The sequence below is a fragment of the Porites lutea genome, chromosome 13 (assembly GCF_958299795.1).
Source record: "Porites lutea chromosome 13, jaPorLute2.1, whole genome shotgun sequence".
Lineage (NCBI taxonomy): Eukaryota > Metazoa > Cnidaria > Anthozoa > Scleractinia > Poritidae > Porites > Porites lutea.
In genome coordinates this window covers 12,680,175-12,698,147 of record NC_133213.1, presented here as the reverse complement: position 1 = coordinate 12,698,147, position 17,973 = coordinate 12,680,175, and the positions used below count along the sequence as shown (strand labels likewise).

At 39.0% G+C, this 17,973-nt stretch overlaps 1 protein-coding gene across 1 annotated transcript; it reads left to right on the top strand.

Moving 5' to 3' along the window:
- The first annotated feature begins 8,125 nt into the window (after nt 1–8,125).
- LOC140922911 (uncharacterized) lies at nt 8,126–15,305 on the top strand. The gene is made up of 7 exons (XM_073372957.1): nt 8,126–8,279; nt 8,634–8,918; nt 10,219–10,352; nt 11,141–11,321; nt 11,860–12,144; nt 12,660–12,796; nt 14,788–15,305. The coding sequence occupies exons 1-7, from the start codon at nt 8,179–8,181 to the stop codon at nt 14,940–14,942; spliced, it is 1,278 nt and encodes a 425-aa protein (XP_073229058.1). The 5' UTR covers nt 8,126–8,178; the 3' UTR covers nt 14,943–15,305.
- Nucleotides 15,306–17,973: the final 2,668 nt, after the last annotated feature.

Here is a 17,973-nt window from a genome sequence, read left to right as displayed (position 1 = left end):
CTTATTGCTACTTTACCGGTATCGCATACGAAAACAGTGTTTCGATATACGCATAAAGCAGTAGGCTTGTTCCATCGACTTTGGACACCATCACGATGGCCTGCAGTTTCTCCACACACTTTTGTTAGAGTTTCTTTACCCCCAAGCATCTCTTCTTCCTTCAAACTGAACAGTGCGTGTTCTTTGCTGGAGGACAAGAACACGGTTCCACCATCTGTCACTGCAATACCCATGAGGCCTGGAATATTCGAAATTGTTCTCAGTTTCAATCGTCCTCTCACTTGACAAAGATGAATACATGAACCATTCCCGTCTCCAACTAACAAGTATTGCTCGTCACGTGTTAAGGCTAATGAAGTTAATAAACTAGATCGATCAAAACAAAACAATTCATTTAACTGGCCGACGCAGTTAGTTTCCTCATCGTCTACAACACCAGAAATTGAAAAAATCTTGCCAAGACCAACGTCTGACACAAACAGTTCAACGGTACCCTTTGCAGACGCACATATGGCAAATGGTGACACCAGATCCGGTACATTACCTTCAGAAATAAGGGAAAGATCGTGTACATGGACTTTACGGATACGTCTACCGGCGCAATCTTCTTCCTCACTTTGGCTTTCTTCGGCGCTCCCTTGTACAATCTGGGAAGCGTGACAGAAAAGCGTTCGCAAATTGACTACTCTAACTCTTCCGTTTCCTTGGTCACAAACGTACAGCTTCCCGCTCTCTTTCACCGCAATACCAGCTGGGTTTCTAAATCTGGCCTTGTTGCCATACCCATTAGTGTGCCCGGGCTCACCAGCGATTAATGTGACATTTGCTGGACAGTGCATGTCAACCATGAAGACTGCATGGAGACGTCTATCGGTAATAAACAGCCTGCTATGCTTTGGGGAGAATGCCAATCCTACCGGGTAGCTTAAAAGAGAGGCCCCGTTCTTTTTCCAGTGCTTGAATTCCAGTTCTGGAACTAATGTTGTGCTCACTCTTTCATCTGGAATGGAATCTTGAATCGCTTTCCGGTGAATCTCCACTGCTGTTTCTACATCCATCCGATCTTTTTTTCGAACTGCTTTCAATGAAACTGATTTCTTGATGTCTTCGTATACTCTACGTAGCACCAAAAGCAGCCTTACATTCACTAGGTATCCATCAATGTCAATCCAATGCCAAAACTCTGCAGAACGTACTGACTTGATGCTGTGTGGACAGTCAGGAATAGGGACTTGGTAGGGGTACTTCGCCCTGTCTGCTAGCATGGAATTCATAAAGCTCTTTTGCTTGGGATCGCAGTCAGTGGCCCAAACCAATAGGAACAGTCTTGTGCATACTTTATCTTCTCTCATGCACAAACTACAAGGGCGAAGAAGACCTTTTCAAGCAATTTCCGGAGCTCTACGGTGAAGTAAATTCGATAATTTACTTTGGATTCACATTGGTATGTTCGTTTCATTGATCAAATGCTCTATTTAATTAGCATGTCTGTAAATGGTATGGAAACGCTGTCACCTTTGAATATAATTTTGATCACAGAAACGCTTCAGTAAGTGTTCGCACAACCACCGCTTTTTGAGCAGAAAACACGAATAGAACAAACAACAACTCCTCAGACCTTGAACTTTTCTTTTCTTTCTCTGCTTTTCTCTCTTTCTTTCTTGGACTCCTGTACGTAAATTTGCAAGATAGTTAGCTCATAATTCTGAACATGATAGAAACAGACAGATATAGCTGCTCGAAGTTTTAGATTACTGTTTCGCACATTCTGATCTATTCAAAACCACGCCGCCAAAACATTTCCATCACAAAGTCACAAACACCGAATTTATAGACGTACGTACCTTTCCGACTCCTGCTTTTTCTTGTGCTTCCCCATGCTGACAAAGATTGATAACGATCGATTGAGAAAAAAATTCAAAGTGATCTCTCGAGATGTCTGATTTCGACTGATTGAATCTGGACTGAATGAAAGACACCACGTCGACGCCACGTGCAGCATGTCATTCTTTGAGTGACACTGATGACATGTGCCTGAAAGAAGCCAGTAACTGCAACCACCGCGACTACTGATACTACGGCCAAGAATAAGGGTACTTTATATTATTATTCTTTTGACGTTACCTGAAATCCAAAAATTAGTTCCAATTGCGCCCAAACAGGAAAAGAATCTAAACCTCCGACTCCAAAAGCGCAACGAGGAAAAAGGTCGAAAGGCCCGGTCGAAAGGGTGTCTTATAAAGAGCGATAACATACAGTAATATGAATCACTCCCTGGGATTCTGTCACGTCATTATAATGTGACCATTGTTTCAAATTGATACCCGATATGTCACAATGACAAGGGATGTTCCTGCGAGTGAAATACGCGTGAACATGCCTGTTGCGCGTCCTTGCGACATGAGATTTTCACGCAACAGTCGCTAAAGGAAAAGAAGAGGCCCTGGAACCATCACAACAGAGTGGATTCCAGCAACCTGGATTCTGGATTACAATTCTTGGATTCCGGATTCCATTAGCTGGATTCCGGATTCCAAAGCCGTGGATTCCGGATTCCACAGACCAAAATTACCTGGATTCCGGATTCCGGATTACCTTACATGGGGCGATCTTGAGTCTGATTTGGGAATAACTGACAATGCGCTTGCCTGGTTTAAGTGGTATCTATCTGACCGGTTCCAGCGTGTCTCTGTAAATGGTAGTCTCTCCAACCAGTTTTCTTTAAAACAAGGTGTTCTTCAAGGTTCATGTTTGGGGCCCCTTGCTTTTCAATATCTGCACGCGCAAACTGTTTCAGATCGTTCAACGCCACCTCCCACAAGTCCACTGCTACGCGGACGGTATACAGTTGTATGTATCATTCAGCCCCTAATCGATCTGCGGATGCAGATTTTGTCATCAAGTCCATGACTGACTGTATCAGTGATATTAGGAGTTGGATGATTATAGATACTAGGCAGCATCTAGCAAAGATTAACATCAATTGCATTAGGGTTGGGTCGATTGATGTTTGTCCTGTAACAGTAGCTAGAACCCTAGGATCATGATTTGATGAGCAGCTCACTATGTCATCTCATTTTAGCAAGTTATGTGGTGCTGCCTTTTATCATTTGCATAATATCAAACGTATTCGCAAGTACTTGTCTCGAGAATCAACGGAAATGCTTGTCCATGCATTTATTACATCTCGTGTTGATTATTGCAACAGTCTTTTATATGGGCTGCCCACACCTACCAGCTTAATACATTGAAGAGAGTTGTGAACGCCTCAGCCAGGCTAGTAATGCGCCTATTAAAGCCCGGATACAATTTAAGATACTGCTTATTACGTTCAAAACAATTCATGGCCTTGCCCCTAAAAATCTATGCAAGTTACTAAATTTAAATCGTCTTTATATAACCTTAGATCTTCTGGTAGTATTTTACTTTCTATGCCAGCTGTTCGATCGAAGACTACGTTAGGTGACAGAGCTTTTATGGTAGCAGCGCCAACGCTCTGAATTCTCTTCCAAAAGAACTTCGTACGATTACTAATGTGAACAGTTTCAGAACTGTATATTGGTGATCAATTTTATATTTGTTACTTACTTGCATGCATATATTATCCTTTTTATTGTTACTTTTAAATGCGTTATCTTTTGTTTGTTTCTTGTAAAGTAATGCAGTTGTAATGCGAAGCTGATTATTCTTATGTTAAGTTGCGCAGAATAAGTTCATAAATTATTATTATTATTATTACCAAATCTGTTGAATAAAAATGAAAAAGGTAACTTTTTGTATATTAAAAATATCACTTAGTTGGAACTTTGTTTACAACTTACAAACATTTCAAGTGCATTTTTGCGATTTGAATGCAATTTCTGCATGAAAATAATTTTCTACCCACCAGTAAACACTGAAAAGCCAAAGTTTGTTGCTTTCTTGGTATTTGTTTTGTGTACGATTGCTTTACTTATCGCTCAAATTTCGTCTCAGAAATGTGTCGAACGAGACGCCATCTTGGCTCCTGTCGCAAAACAGTGAATGGCCAAGGATATTCCGAGTTATGCGCAATCAAAAGGCGCCAAAATTGCTATTCACTGATTTGGAAAATCTACTAATCACTGATAAACTTGAGGTCGACGGTGTGCTCATTTTACGTTACCTGAGCTGTATCCTCCGTAGTTCGTTTTTGTCAATGGTAATATCTTAATATATTTTGCTTCTTTTGAACAACTATGAATAACAAATATGAACAACGAAATATTTAAGGGTAAAAAGCAACGCTATTAAAACACGACGTTTTGACGACGACACCTCACCATTATCACATAAAAGAGATTATTATCCATTCAAAATATTTCCCTAAACGTGCACTATCGAAGATGAACTTAACATCCATGGAGGTAGGCATGTTTTAGCTTTGTTTTTAAACTAGGAATTATTTTGAATGAATAATAAAACAATGATTGAATTCGGCTTTCGTATTGTATAAAGAATTATGGAGATCTTGGAGGGTGTTATCCGCCTCGGCCTCGACGGATAACACCCACCTAGATCTCCATCATAATTTTTCATAAGATACTCAGCCTCATTCATTAATTGTTAACTATGAAACGATATATACATTGTACATGTATGTAGGAAACGAAGGTGTGAAACGGAACATTAAATTAGAAGAACAAAATAGTGAAATAATTAAGTGAAAAGTTTTGCTGGATTGGAGTCGGCTTGTCAGTATTTAAGGTGGCTCCCTAGAGTAAATTGCTCGTGCGCAGTCTGAGCCGTCTAGTACGGCGCGAGCTTTAAAATCCGCGCGACGTCCACGCAAAAATAAAACAAACATGGCCTCTTAGTTTCGAAATGTTCTCCCCCAGAAACTTTACATTAACTTTCTGTTGAAACTCATTGTACAATAAGTTAGGTTATTGTAGGTCAAACATTTATGAGAGGAGAAAATGTTACACCGGTTACAAGTCACTATCGATCTCCGTGAGTGTAATTTGTATGTAAAAACAAAGCGGAAATTTCCAAAGACATCAATTCTTTCGCTTCAAAAGTAGATAAACTTAAAATATCCGAAGTAAATGGCGAATGGAAACTTTACAAAAGAAAATAAAGACGTAAGGACACTAACCCAGAAGGAAGCAATGATGCTGTTTCTAGCCTTTGGTTCACGGTCGGTGGAAAGATCTGAAAGATCGAGCCAAGTCCCGAACAAACACTGAAGATTGTCTTCACTGGCGGAGATCCTCGGTCACTTTATTTCTCTTACATTTGATTTAATTTAAGAATTTCTAGAAGTGGCTTTAAGGCAAGATTAAAGGCAGTATAAACTTTTGTTTTGTTTTGCCGACTCTATCACAGTTAAAGAAAAAAGGTTTCCACTTAACTTGCAGCCTAATCGAAGGAACCTTTCCATCGACGAACCAAAATCCTTGTATTTTTTGTTTCAAACGTTTTTCAACGCACATGCAACATGTACTAGAAAATGTTTTTGCAGAACGAGAAATAATTTTTACTCACAGATTGACCCTTGACGAAAGCAATAGTTGTCCGTCGAGACCTACGGTCTTGGACGTGCGCCATCTTTTACAGCAAACTTTTAAAAAAAAACTTCGCCGTCGAAATCATCCCTAAAGAAGAACAAGGTTGAAAAAGTATCCGGAAGTGGAGTGACATTTGAAGATCTGGAAACAGTGTACAGCAGATCAGCAAATGAAGGGCTTATTGCGATCCTTGCACAACCACGGTCTTCATCTCCGACGATCGTCATGCTCACGAGTGACCACCACGGGCCGAATTGTAGCTACAATAGTCAAGTACTTCGAAGAAAACACCCAGTGTTAGATATAAAATTGAATCCACTATCTCTCCTTTTTCAACTGGGGAGATATCACCGTAATAATACTAATAAACGGCCTCAACAATGGCTTTCGTGCTTTTCGAAGAAACCACGTGTTTTCAGTAGCTTTGGGCATTATGCGTATGCGGGCGTGATAGCTCGCGCGCTTATTTTTCTCGTACGATCCCAAACCACGCGTGTTTTTTCGGATTTTTGTGACGACAACGCGGTTAATTAACCGTGAATTTCTCGTGTGCCCTTCGGTAAATTTTTTTTAAAAATTGCCTCATTTCTTAGCAGATGCAGTACCTTTATACTGTCCTATTTTGGTTAAAATCTGTAAGAGCTAAATTCCTCTGTTTTCCACTTTAAAATGTTAAGCAATATCTTTAATATAAAGAGGCAAAGTTTAAAGACATTTCACCGAGGGAAATAAGGAATATTAAGAAAACTGATCAAAAATGACAAAATTACTACCTGGATGCGATGCTGCCATGGCAACAGCCTTAATCCAGAAAATGAAACTTGATAAAGGAGCCTTCTCATATGGGTAACCTTAGCAGTGAATCTCGTGAACAAAATCGCAAGATAAAGTAACTAGATTTCCTTCTGTAACGTATGCTAGATAGCTAGTTAAATTAGTAAATACTCTAGGGAGCCACTTTAAGGTTGGTCTCTTAGTTCATTAACAACATCTCATAAATAAGGCACTCAAACTTTCCTCGGCATTTCTTAATGATCTTAAAACACTCAAACCGACTCCATTCCAGCGACACTTTTCACTTAATTGTTTCATTCTTTTGTTGTTCAAATTTTATGTATTTCTGACAGTGTGGTATAACGGAACAAACAGAAATAGCTATTATGCCGGCACGGACAAGAGGACGGGGTCGGCTAGGAGGAATTGTGGGTATCTTTTTTAGATATGTTTAGTTGTACTTGCAAATTTGAATCAGTTCTTGGTCAGCATTCATTCGAGCTCCTAACTTTTACTTTATTTACCAATCTAATTTGTTATATTTGTTTAAAGGCATTTGGCAGCTAAGTTTTGCGCTCCTTTGTCCCCGAGTTGTCGACAACGCAGCTGATTTCAACAGGCGAGGCTGTTCGTTGCCTTTTTTCCGGCGTATCCGGCGGTGTCCTTCTTAGTCCCTTTCGAGCTTTGCTTTTCTTCATAGGGTTCGAATATGAAAGGCCACGTGCACTCAAATAGATAGTTAATTCGGAAAAATAGTTCGATTGACGTGACGCGGATATACTTGCTAGTCACAAACAATTACTTCTGAAATGGATGATTAAGCAGGCTCATCGAAATTCTAAACGATGAGTTGTTTTTTTATTATGAATAATAACTCACGAAAACAAGTTAGCATGGAATACGTTGACGTTTTGTACTTACCATCTGTCAAATGGAACGCCATGCTTGAGCCATGCTGAAGTGTTTTAAGGAAAAAGTTTTGTATTTATTACTAGGTAAGTCAGTGCTTTCATCACGCGAAGCGTCACTATTATGGGCACTGCTGTTTAGGAACTTACAATCACCAACAATATTGTTCTTTGAGCTTCTGCTTAATACTTAGTGTTATAAGGTACTGATCACGCTTATGCCTCGGTTATATTCTTTTCATATGTGGATAAAATCTTACAGTAAGTGGGAAATGAACGCAATTAAGGAATGTTTTGTAGTGCTTTATTTGAAGATGTAAACAGACGAAACGTTAGTCAATTACACCAGATTTTTTAATTAATCTCGGTGATCGAAAAAGCTTGAGTTGTGTTGCCTTTCAACATAAACGTTGGTGACGTTGGACGGCGGGACGGTGTCACTTCACCATGAAATTTACTCCCACTCAGTGAATTTTGGTCGAATTATTGCAATCTTGCACTAATTGTTACCGCTTAATTATGCTGTGGAATATTATGATAGTGGGAATTAAGTTTTACCATGGTATCATAGGGCAATTCCGCGTCAAAAATGATGATCCGGGGAATTATTTTTCATGCGATGGCTGTGAAAATTCGTTTATAATTTGACCAATTGAATGATTCAGTTAAAGACTAAAGGATTTATACCTCCAAGGTCGAAAGTCAATGAACTTTTTTTAAAATAAAAGAACTACTGGTCATTCTAATGGATTTCTCTAACAGCTTCTGCCGGGTTTTAACTGAGTATGTTTTTGAAAAGAGTGATTATGGAGGAATCCTCTTCTGAGTGACCAAGCAAATTCTTTTAAATGCAAATACGTTTTCGTTCTAGTTTTATCCTTTCATAATCACAGGAAAAAAACCGTTCAGATGATATTACATAACATTACTTTTCAGTGTTAATTATAGAACGATGTCGGGGACTACAAATGGTTGGAAGTTGCACTTTTCAAGTTTATATCGACAAAGCTCGACAGTGTACAACGGCCTTCATTAGTACGCTACAGACCGATAAATCTGTGGATTGCAGGTAAGCTATGATTTAGTTTTCCCCCAAATCAAAACGTTTTCCCTTAAACTTCACTCAATTTAATCATGTTTACTTATCCCTTTACAATTGACAAGTCTTTTGAAAAGATCACTATATATAGGTCGTTTGATTTCTACTGGTTCATATGTGTGGGTTCATATTTGGAAGATTGTAGAAGTGACAAGATCTGAGAAACATCACGATTTTCAGAGTAGATAGCATCGCACAATACAACACAACTCTCTAACTGACAATTAGAATCGCTAGCCTTAAACCAAACTTTTACACCAGCAGTGCAACAAAGCGTGGAAAAAACAAAATTGAAAAGATGTATATTGTTAAATCATTTTCTAGAGTCGTCTATAACAACATGGTGGAATGTACAAAGGAGTACGTCAGAGATTGCGTTAAAGACCATGTGCCTGCTAATGACATTGAAGCGTTTCTGAACGAAGCAGCAAAGAAACTGAAATCTGAAGACTTCTACTGCACGGATGGACTTTTCTCACCTCCTGTTTTAACAGACGAACAGAAAAGGGAAATACCATGCAACGCAACGTTTTATAATCAGTCAGAAGTGTGTGGAGATACATTTCAAACCAAGTTCAGGGGCAACAGGGCAGATAAGACGCTTTGCAAGTATGCTGAATCAGTGCATGTTTATAGTTTGATTATGTTCTTTGTTCTGTGAAGATACTCTATAGTTATTTTCTACGTGACCTCTCGATAATGAAAATAAAACGTTTTTTTTTTTAAAGTTCTAGGTCTTTGTCGCATTTACAGAAACATTATTAGAGTCTCAATAAATGCCGTGTGATCCAAGCATGTCTTGCTTGGATCTTCAGTGATAGAAAGGCACTAATGAATGCCACTGATAAAGTAATCTACCCGAAATATTTCGAAATTTTCCCTAAATTCGACACTTGCACGGAGTTTACATTGTGTTCTGTAGTTCTTTTAAATAAAAATTTGGACTAAGGTTAAAAAAAAAGAAAAAACACATTTCCATTCATCTCACAAGGCAATGAATAAAATGGAGTACCAAACCAGTAAAAATTAGTGCTAATATTTACTGAATTCGTTATATTTTGATTTCCTACTTGATTGATTGATTTATCGTCATCATCAAAAAGTCCTCCCTAAAATGCATTTGGTTAAAACTTTAACTTTAATCAGCATACTGTGGAGCTATTTCGGAGTTGAGGAGTACAAAATGTTTAGTCAGACTATTATTTGTCACAAGAGTAATATATCAAAAGGTGCCAAAATCACCAACAACAAAACAGAGGTAGACGTTTGGGTTTATAACCCTTGTCGAGTACGGAAGGAAACCGTCCTAGACTAAACCTTACCAGAAAATGACCAGTGAGTTTCGCCCTATCATAGTTAGTAGAGGGGACTAATTATGAAAGTCGGCGAGCTTCAAGGAGCGAGACAATAGAGCCATCTCCCATGTTGAAAGTAAAAGTCACGTGATCGCGGATGTCCCTTTTACTAGTATATTGCCCCACGTTAGGTAATACGAGAAAGTCTTGGATTCCGGATTCCTTATCAGTGGAACTTGTATTCCGGATTCCAATTGATAAGCGGATTCTGGATTCCTTGAGCTGAATTGCGGATTCAAAAGCCAAGGATTTCGATTTCTTAAAAAAAAATTCTAGGATCCGGGAATCCGGATTACCTTGGGGTTCCCTAAGGGTTCCCTATCTCCGCCAGAGCGCTCTAGGAGAGCTTGCTCGCAGGCTATACATGGGGCGAACTAGCTGTTTTTGGCAAAAGATCTAGAGGGCCTCAGTTTTCTTGGATTGGAAATAATGCAACTTCAACTTTAGGAATTTAGCGTTTTGTCTTATTATTAACTTTATATATGAAAGTTTTTTTTTTGCAAGAAAGTGTTTGTGGTAAGAAAATAATGCTTGAATATATTCGTTTTGCTCAGGGAATTTGCAGACGCCAAGTCATGTTTAAAAGAAACAGTGACTCAGTATTGCCAGTTTGATTCAAATGCAAATGAGATATTACAGTCTGCTTTTGATGACTATAACCCTTTCTGCAATGTGTCTTTGGAAGAAGGTAAGTACCATTGTTGTCCGTGTATATTATTGTATGTTTTAAAAGGACGGGGTAAAAAAGCTGACAGAATAAGGGAATCCGGGGGGGGGGGAATGAGGAAAGGAAGGTATGGATGGTATGGTGAGTGCCTGGTTGCTTTCGACGCATTTCATTTATTTATCAGTAACTGAAACTCTTTCGTTAAAAAGGGCTTCCGATTGTGTGTGCAGAGATGAAGAAAGATTCTTGGCTCAGTTAACACTGACTGAAAAATGAGTATACTAGCTGAATTGTGAAAGACAAATGTTACAATTGCGAAACCTGACGCGTTACTCAAACTTAAGATGTCTTCAACACAACTGCGTGGCTAATAGTTGGGTCAAATTTAAGACAACCAACTCTTACCTTCTGAATGAAAGAATAACAAAATTCTCTTGCTTGAGATGCTCACAAGCGTTTCGACACGAAAGTCAAATACCCAATTTGGTGGGCCTCATTTTGGATCAAAAACTCCAGTCAAATGCCAGGGTATTCCCGGTGGGAATGGGCAGTTTTGGAATTGCCTAGTAAATTAACGACGTTTGGTCCTTGTTTGATTAGTCACTTTCTCAGAGCAGTTTAAATTAAACTTTTTTCCACCAAACAATTTAGCGGGCCTATTAGTTCCAATTTTTTCTGTGATTGATAACACTGCCTATGCAAAGTATTTTGGGGAAAATAAGGTGCATTATGAGCATTGTGAAATTGCCTTACCATCAATTTTTTAGAATTTTGTTAATAAATTGCTGTTTTATATGATCAATTCACAGCTGGAGGTGAGGAGGGAGGGGAGGGAGCGGAAGGTGGTTATTCTATCCCAGATGCCAGATCAAACGAGGAAGAACTTGATGCCGTTGGACAATGCTCAATAATCAAACAACTAAACAGAACCCGTCAGTGTATTACGCTTTTTATAAGAAGCCTGCAAGCAGATCCTTATGGAAATTGCAGGTGAATGAAATACATTTCAGGTTCAAGATAAAAAGGACAAAATACAGGTTCGTCTATGTCCTCGCACGTCTAGCCTTCCTGCACTTCTCTCGCTTGGCAAAAAGAAAAAGGAAACGACTGCTTCCCAGGTTACTTTATCAACGGCTCTTATATCGCTTGAAGTGAACCAGTGTCAGTTATTGACTGGCAGTTCAGTTTTAGTATTTCTTGTTACTATCTTCTGCTGCTTTTTGTGCAGAGCCAACAAAGACAATAAAAGCATAACTTAGAAATTAAAGGACTGTTTAATAGCTTTTTGAGTATGTTTTCAAATCAAAGTTTTATTCTCAGATGCAGTGAACGTGGGATTAAGCACCTTTCACTAAACGAGAGACGATAAATTATACTCACATGACATTTGCACAGTTAAAAAGGGGTGAATGAACTTAGATTCACACTCAGCCTGATACTCAGTATATATGTTCGTCTAGCTCCAGTTTAAAGTGTCGTAAATATTTTAGCCGTGCAAGGGATTTAATCTTCTCTACTTTATCAACAGCATTAAATATATCCATATGCAAGACTGTATAGTATGTGTACTCCGCACCTGCCTACAGTCATATGGATTCACCATTGATTCGGATATACAGCTTCAACTGGAACAATCACTGAACCAGACCAGCCCTGAGGATTTCTACTGCCGTGGCATGTTAGAGGCACCGAAAGTTTCCTCAGAGCACGATCATCTTGAGTGCGATGCGGGATTCCATGAGAAAGAAGTAAAGTGTTTGAAAGAATTTAACGATACCTTTACTGCCAATGTCTCGGATTCAAGTCTTTGTAGGTAAGGTCTTTAGCTCTTTTGTTTAGGAGAGGTTTGTACGAACATGGTGTGGAGAGATAAGTTTAAGTTTACTACCAAATTTACTGCACTAAATTCCGTTAAAGTTGATGAAAATGGAAAAGGTAATAATCATAAAGGTACTCCAACAATAATCTACAAACATTTAGCGAGTAAAGGAATCAATGAGGGTATTTTCATGTTTTTCGCCGCTGAAAGAAAAACTCATCTAGTATGGAAGTAAAGGAAAGTACCACTTGATCGGTGACAAAGATGCAAGTCAGCGCTGTGGAAAAATTAAGACTTGAAGTTATATCCGTATAAACGGAGTACCCCAATATGAAACAAATGACTGTGTCGAAAACTTGGCCTGTATTGAGTCCAAGATGAATTCAACGTAGTGGTACCAGACCACTTTTGTTTCAGCAGTTTCCAATTATCTGATATGAAACTTGCAGTTGTAGAAAAAGCTTTCTAGAGAAAGCTTTGACTTTAATTCCTGTGTCATTTGATTACAGAAAATTCACTGACGCCAAGCGGTGTCTCAGAGATCTAATATCCACTAGCTGTCCAAATGACACCAGGACATCTTCGCTTGAGTTTGCTTTAGTTTTTGATGACTACAATCCTTTCTGTGAAGGAAGTAGGGATTTAGGTAAGATAATAACGTACGTGCCAGGCTTTTCGTTCACTAACGATTTTTGGCGGTTGAAAGTTTTCCATTCTGGGATTTTTTTGAGAAGAAACATTAAGCAAGTTTTTGGGGGTACCTTGATTTTAGCAGAGATGCAATATTCTGCTAACATGCTATTATTACTACCAAATTCGTTGTATCTCACTGCCCGTTTTGCAAATTCGAAGGACTTTCGGCTTTTTCTGTTCCACCAATCATTTGAGTGGGGACGGGGTTAATGCAAATCACAATATTTGAACGCGCTTTTATTGCCCAGCATGGCCCGCAAGAACAAAAGTGATAGCGGCGAAGGAAATCGCGATGGTGAAGGGAAGGAGGCAGACATTGCTTTTTTCTTGCAAGTGACAAAAAATAAGAAAGATCAAAAAATTTTCGAAACGAAATAGTCGATTATAGCCCGAAACTGGACGATCTCAAGCAACGAACCTTGAAACACAGAACCAAACCAAAGGGATCGAAATCCACTGATCAAAAATTACAAACCATGACCTTTTAAACTCGTTTAAGAAAACATGTGTTTCCTAAAAGGTCTGCTAAGATGATTGAGGGAACAGAAAATTTCCAAATTCCGTCAAAGTTTGCTAAACGCGCAGCGCGATACAACGTATTTATCAGTATGCAAATAAAATAAAAAAAAATTCACTGTCTACATGAGAAAACCTAAACTGAATTCTACTTAGTATCCCAATATTTTGAGCCGTGAATAAAATTTGAAATACTTTAGAGACTTATAGGTCTTTAGACTGGCGTTACCGTAAGCGCAGGCTAAATCTATGCTTTAGATTAAGGGCCCGTTCAGACAATATATGGACGTCGATGCCAAGCTGATGCTAACCATTGTTTTACTTCTTCGTTTGATATGAATATTTTGGGGAATCAAAAAGAGACTTTTGCAAAGAGGGGACACATTTGAACCACATTTTTATTATATACATACTGAGAAATACTCACCAAAAAGCTATGTCGTAAATTTTCGTACGCAAATTAGTTCAAGCCAATCAGAGGAGCGAACGATGGTTTTCACACGTGAAAAAAATGATACGTCCAATCAGAATCGCGAACGATTTTTTTCCACGTGTGAGAAAAATGATACGTCCAATCAGAAGCCACAGGAGTTGTGTGAGTTTCGCGCGAAAATTCCCGCCTTTTATTGCAGCTTGCAGGACCGCTTCGCACACATTCAACGAGAAAAGTTTTACTCAAAGAGTTTGTCTCGCTAAAAAAGTGAAAAACATTTCGGAAATGGAGTGGAATAGTTTCGTTTGTTTCACTGTCGATAAAGAAAACGGTAGAGAGCCGGTGAAACAACAGCGGAAAGGGATAAACAGAACGAGACGTAAGCTTTTGTTGTGCTTTTTGTCGTGGCTACTTTGCCTTTCATTCAAGCTTAAGCTTATATTGAAACCGGCCATTTTACTTAAATTCGCTCATTTTCAATTGTGCATTTAGAACAAACAGTTAAGATTACTTATAGTTCTTGGATTACCTCATATCCTCACCGTCATTTATGTTTTTAACAAACGTTTTTACTAAAAAGCTGATACGTCATTTTCGTTGTCATTTTGCGGTAAGTGTGTAGCGGCAAGTTTTAGCATTTTTGAAAGATTTAAAATAAAAAGGCCGCCAAAATGATGAATGTCTCAGTATGTACATAATAAACACAATACCACATGGAAAGTGCTTTGTACGGTATTTACGCACTCGTTGTTCTTGTATCAGAAATCTTACTCGTTCGCTGCGCTCACTCGTTCGATTTCTAATACGTCAACAACTCGTGCGTAAATACCGTACGCCAGCACTTTCCATGAAGTATTCTCTATATACTGCACGCGGTTGTGGATAAATTTTCTTCTGTAGGTGAATGTATAGCGCAGTAACGAAAGGAGGAAGCGAACCAGCGAGTTACATGTACCTTAAAATATAATGCTTCTTCTTTCTTTTAAAAAATGTAGATTCATCATCGTCTGCTTCTGTAGAAGAGATTCAGGAGCCCTGCTTGGTCGAATTTCCAACAGCAGAGTTGTTGCAGCAAGTATCTAAAGGGACAGTTTACCTTCATTCTTTAAGTCTGTTACTTCTTTTGTTCTTATACCTTATTGCAACATGATTTGACTTGAAAGTCCATCCGCGTTACTCATTACGGCCTTTCTGCGACTCAGCAAATTTAAAAAATGTAAAGATCTAGCCAAGCCTAAAACGCGAAGCTTCCTCCAATATCCTGATAATAATAAGACTGTAAATACGAAAAAGACCATGATACTACAGTCTACAAAAACTGTGGGTACTTATGCACGTGTTGTGCAGCGCATTCTAGATTCTGGGCGAAGCGTCCGGTAGACTTACACCTGGCACTGCAAATAACATTACAACAACTTTAAACTTTTTCCAAAAGGCTAGCTTAAGTTATTTGACAAAATTACGTGTCTTTCAGTAGAATGAAGGTCAATAAAAGACAACTCTTTTACATAGATATATTTAGGGAGAGGGAGGATGGATTGCAGTGTAAACACCGAATCAGAGACGCAGATACAACGGCATCAGTCCAGGGAAAAAAAACGGAACAGTGATGCAAAATTATTGACTGGCAATCAACGCACGGATAAATATTGGGAAATGAAACATGTATAATAACAACCGTTTTTATTTAAGAGGGCAGTTAGTGCCAGTGAAATGTTTCTAAAAATACTCTAAAATCCTTGTTTTCCTTGTGTTTGTTATTATTCAGCCGGCTTCGCATTTTGAATGGCCTTTTGGGATGAAAGTACCTCGAAGCAAGACTTTCGTTTGAAGCTATCTTTTTACAATCAACAAAACAACTGAGTTTTTCTTAGAACTTATTCTTACCATCAGTCAACCAGAAAAAATGTTCAAAAATGTCAAATTGTACCAAATCTTGAAAAAATTGAACATGCAAAATTATACAAAGCTTTAGATGATGCTAAAAACTCTTTCAGACGCTACAAAAATATTTACGTATGAATTGCCTAATCTGAGCTTGAGCGTGACCTTGCTAAAAGCCTTAAAATAATTGCTTTGAAAGGTTTTGTCGTAATTCAAACACAAGAAACTACAATCATCGATTGCCTCTAGCTGTTGGTTTGCGTTTCGCTTAGACAAACGCATGGTGCCCGTCTGGGATTCTCTGTCTCTCCCTTATAGTCTCCCTTCCCCGATCCTGAGAGTACAGTCTATTCGGGGAGACGAACGGGGCGTGCGTTGACGTTGACTTGATATGAATTACGGAGACTTCGTGCCTCGCATTTGTAAATTGTAAATATCTTATTATTCACTTCCCAAAGGCTTTTCAGGGTTTATTTACAACACTGGTTGGGAACTTTTGCAGAATGCTTATGGTGCAGTTTACAAGTTGTGAAGAAACGAATAGTAATACCCGCTATTGTGAGTGTGAATGGAACTGCAAGCTACGTCCATTCAGTTCGTTCCTAAGTCGAACATACAGTGCAGTTAAACAAACATGCGTTCTTTTGGCAGCAATTCCCGTCTATGACTGGCCTGGAGAAAGTATAGAGTGACACTGCTTATGAGAAGATCTTGTTCCATAATATTTGAATAACACAAGAAATCTGAACAGAAATAATGATGATATTTCGGTTTAATTTACAAACACTTTAACAACTGTGAGACATCTCACACAAAATTGCTTAGGTAATCATACAATCACAGATTAGCAATCGGCATTATTATAAATTGAACGAAACGAAACAATTGGCTAAGGGAAGGGGACAAGCCAGCCGGCTAGGCTGCTATCGCGGGTTGCCGCCTTCGGCAAGGCTGGCTCGCTGTGCCGTGCTAACTTTCATCCCGGTATTAAGCTAGCCAGCTCGGAGCTGCCGTTTTTACATAGAGATTGAAAGCAGAGCTCATGAACATTGTGTTATCTGCTGCCTTGTTGCTGGTTTGGTTCGTAGGGCTGGTCTGGAATGCGCGATTACCTGGAACTTCCAGGCCAGTCACCATCGATCCTGACATCACTAAACCGGGATTCCAGCTAACCAGGTTAGCTCGCTTGTCTTACAACCACAAATAAGGTCCTAAAACGTTATTCAAGACGATAGCGTTCTTTACCTTTCGGAAATCTCTGGAAATAAGTTACGTACAGATTTAGCATAAACTATTCGTATTAATAAAATGAGGCCTGAAACACTACAACGCATTCTCCACACAATTTACAGTCGAACCTCTCTAATACGGACACCGAAGGGACAGAGCGAAGTGTCCGTTTTTGAGAGGTGTCCGTATAAAAGGGGTCACTATGATGACGACACTTTTATGACTCCACTTACAGTTTTAATTTTTCAGTAGTTAAAACCAGGTTCACACTCGTCTTTAAACTGCATTTTAAGTTATTAATTCACGGTACAAAGACCCTGTCTTTTAGTAGCATATAAACATTGTTTAGCTCAGCTACAGACAAACTACTTTTTTAAAACGAAACGAGCTAAGCGCAATGCTGCATGTAAAAAGTTGTAACGTAAAGCACAATTCTGAAAGCGCCTTTCGCGATTTCGCAAGTGCAATAAAAAGTACCTAGAGTACAACATGTAATAGAAAAGATCTTTATGCTATCCTTAGTTAATGAAGCCTTCAAAAAGTCGGTTATGTTCCTCTATACACCTTTCGCAAATCGTTGTTTGGTATGCAGCTACTGTGCTTTAAATCACCTTGCATAGCTCATCAGCCAGACTAGACGGGATTCACCCTGTGCAGATTTACCTGATCGAGATTCGGGATTCACCTGATTGCCGCAGTGTCCGTAATAAAGAGGTTAAGTTTATATGAATTTACTCTCTGGGGTGCGATTTAGGGTACGTTGTCCGTATTAGAGAGAGTCCGTATTATAGAGGTTTCTTTAAAGAAAACATGTGAGAATTTTGTCGGGACTTGGAAGCTGTCCGTAATAGAGAGGTGTCCGTACCGAGAGGTTCGACTGTATTGAATCTGACACAAAATAGTTCAATTAAGGCAAATAAGTAGAATTATCTCTTGAAGGCTAAACTGTCCACCAAGCCGTTTTCAGCTCAAGATGGAAAAATTGTTAATATGTTATGGTCAGCAGTTCTTCGTGAGCGTTTGTCACGCAGTTGTCCATGCCAGAATCTGGGTTGAAAATGTCCCCA

Excerpts from the sequence above, each read along its gene's own strand:
- LOC140922911 (XM_073372957.1), top strand. The coding sequence starts at position 8,179 with ATGGTTGGAAGTTGCACTTTTCAAGTTTATATCGACAAAGCTCGACAG. Across the intron at positions 8,280-8,633 it reads GATAAATCTGTGGATTGCAG|AGTCGTCTATAACAACATGG; the intron begins GTAAGCTATGAT and ends ATCATTTTCTAG. Across the intron at positions 10,353-11,140 it reads CAATGTGTCTTTGGAAGAAG|CTGGAGGTGAGGAGGGAGGG; the intron begins GTAAGTACCATT and ends ATCAATTCACAG.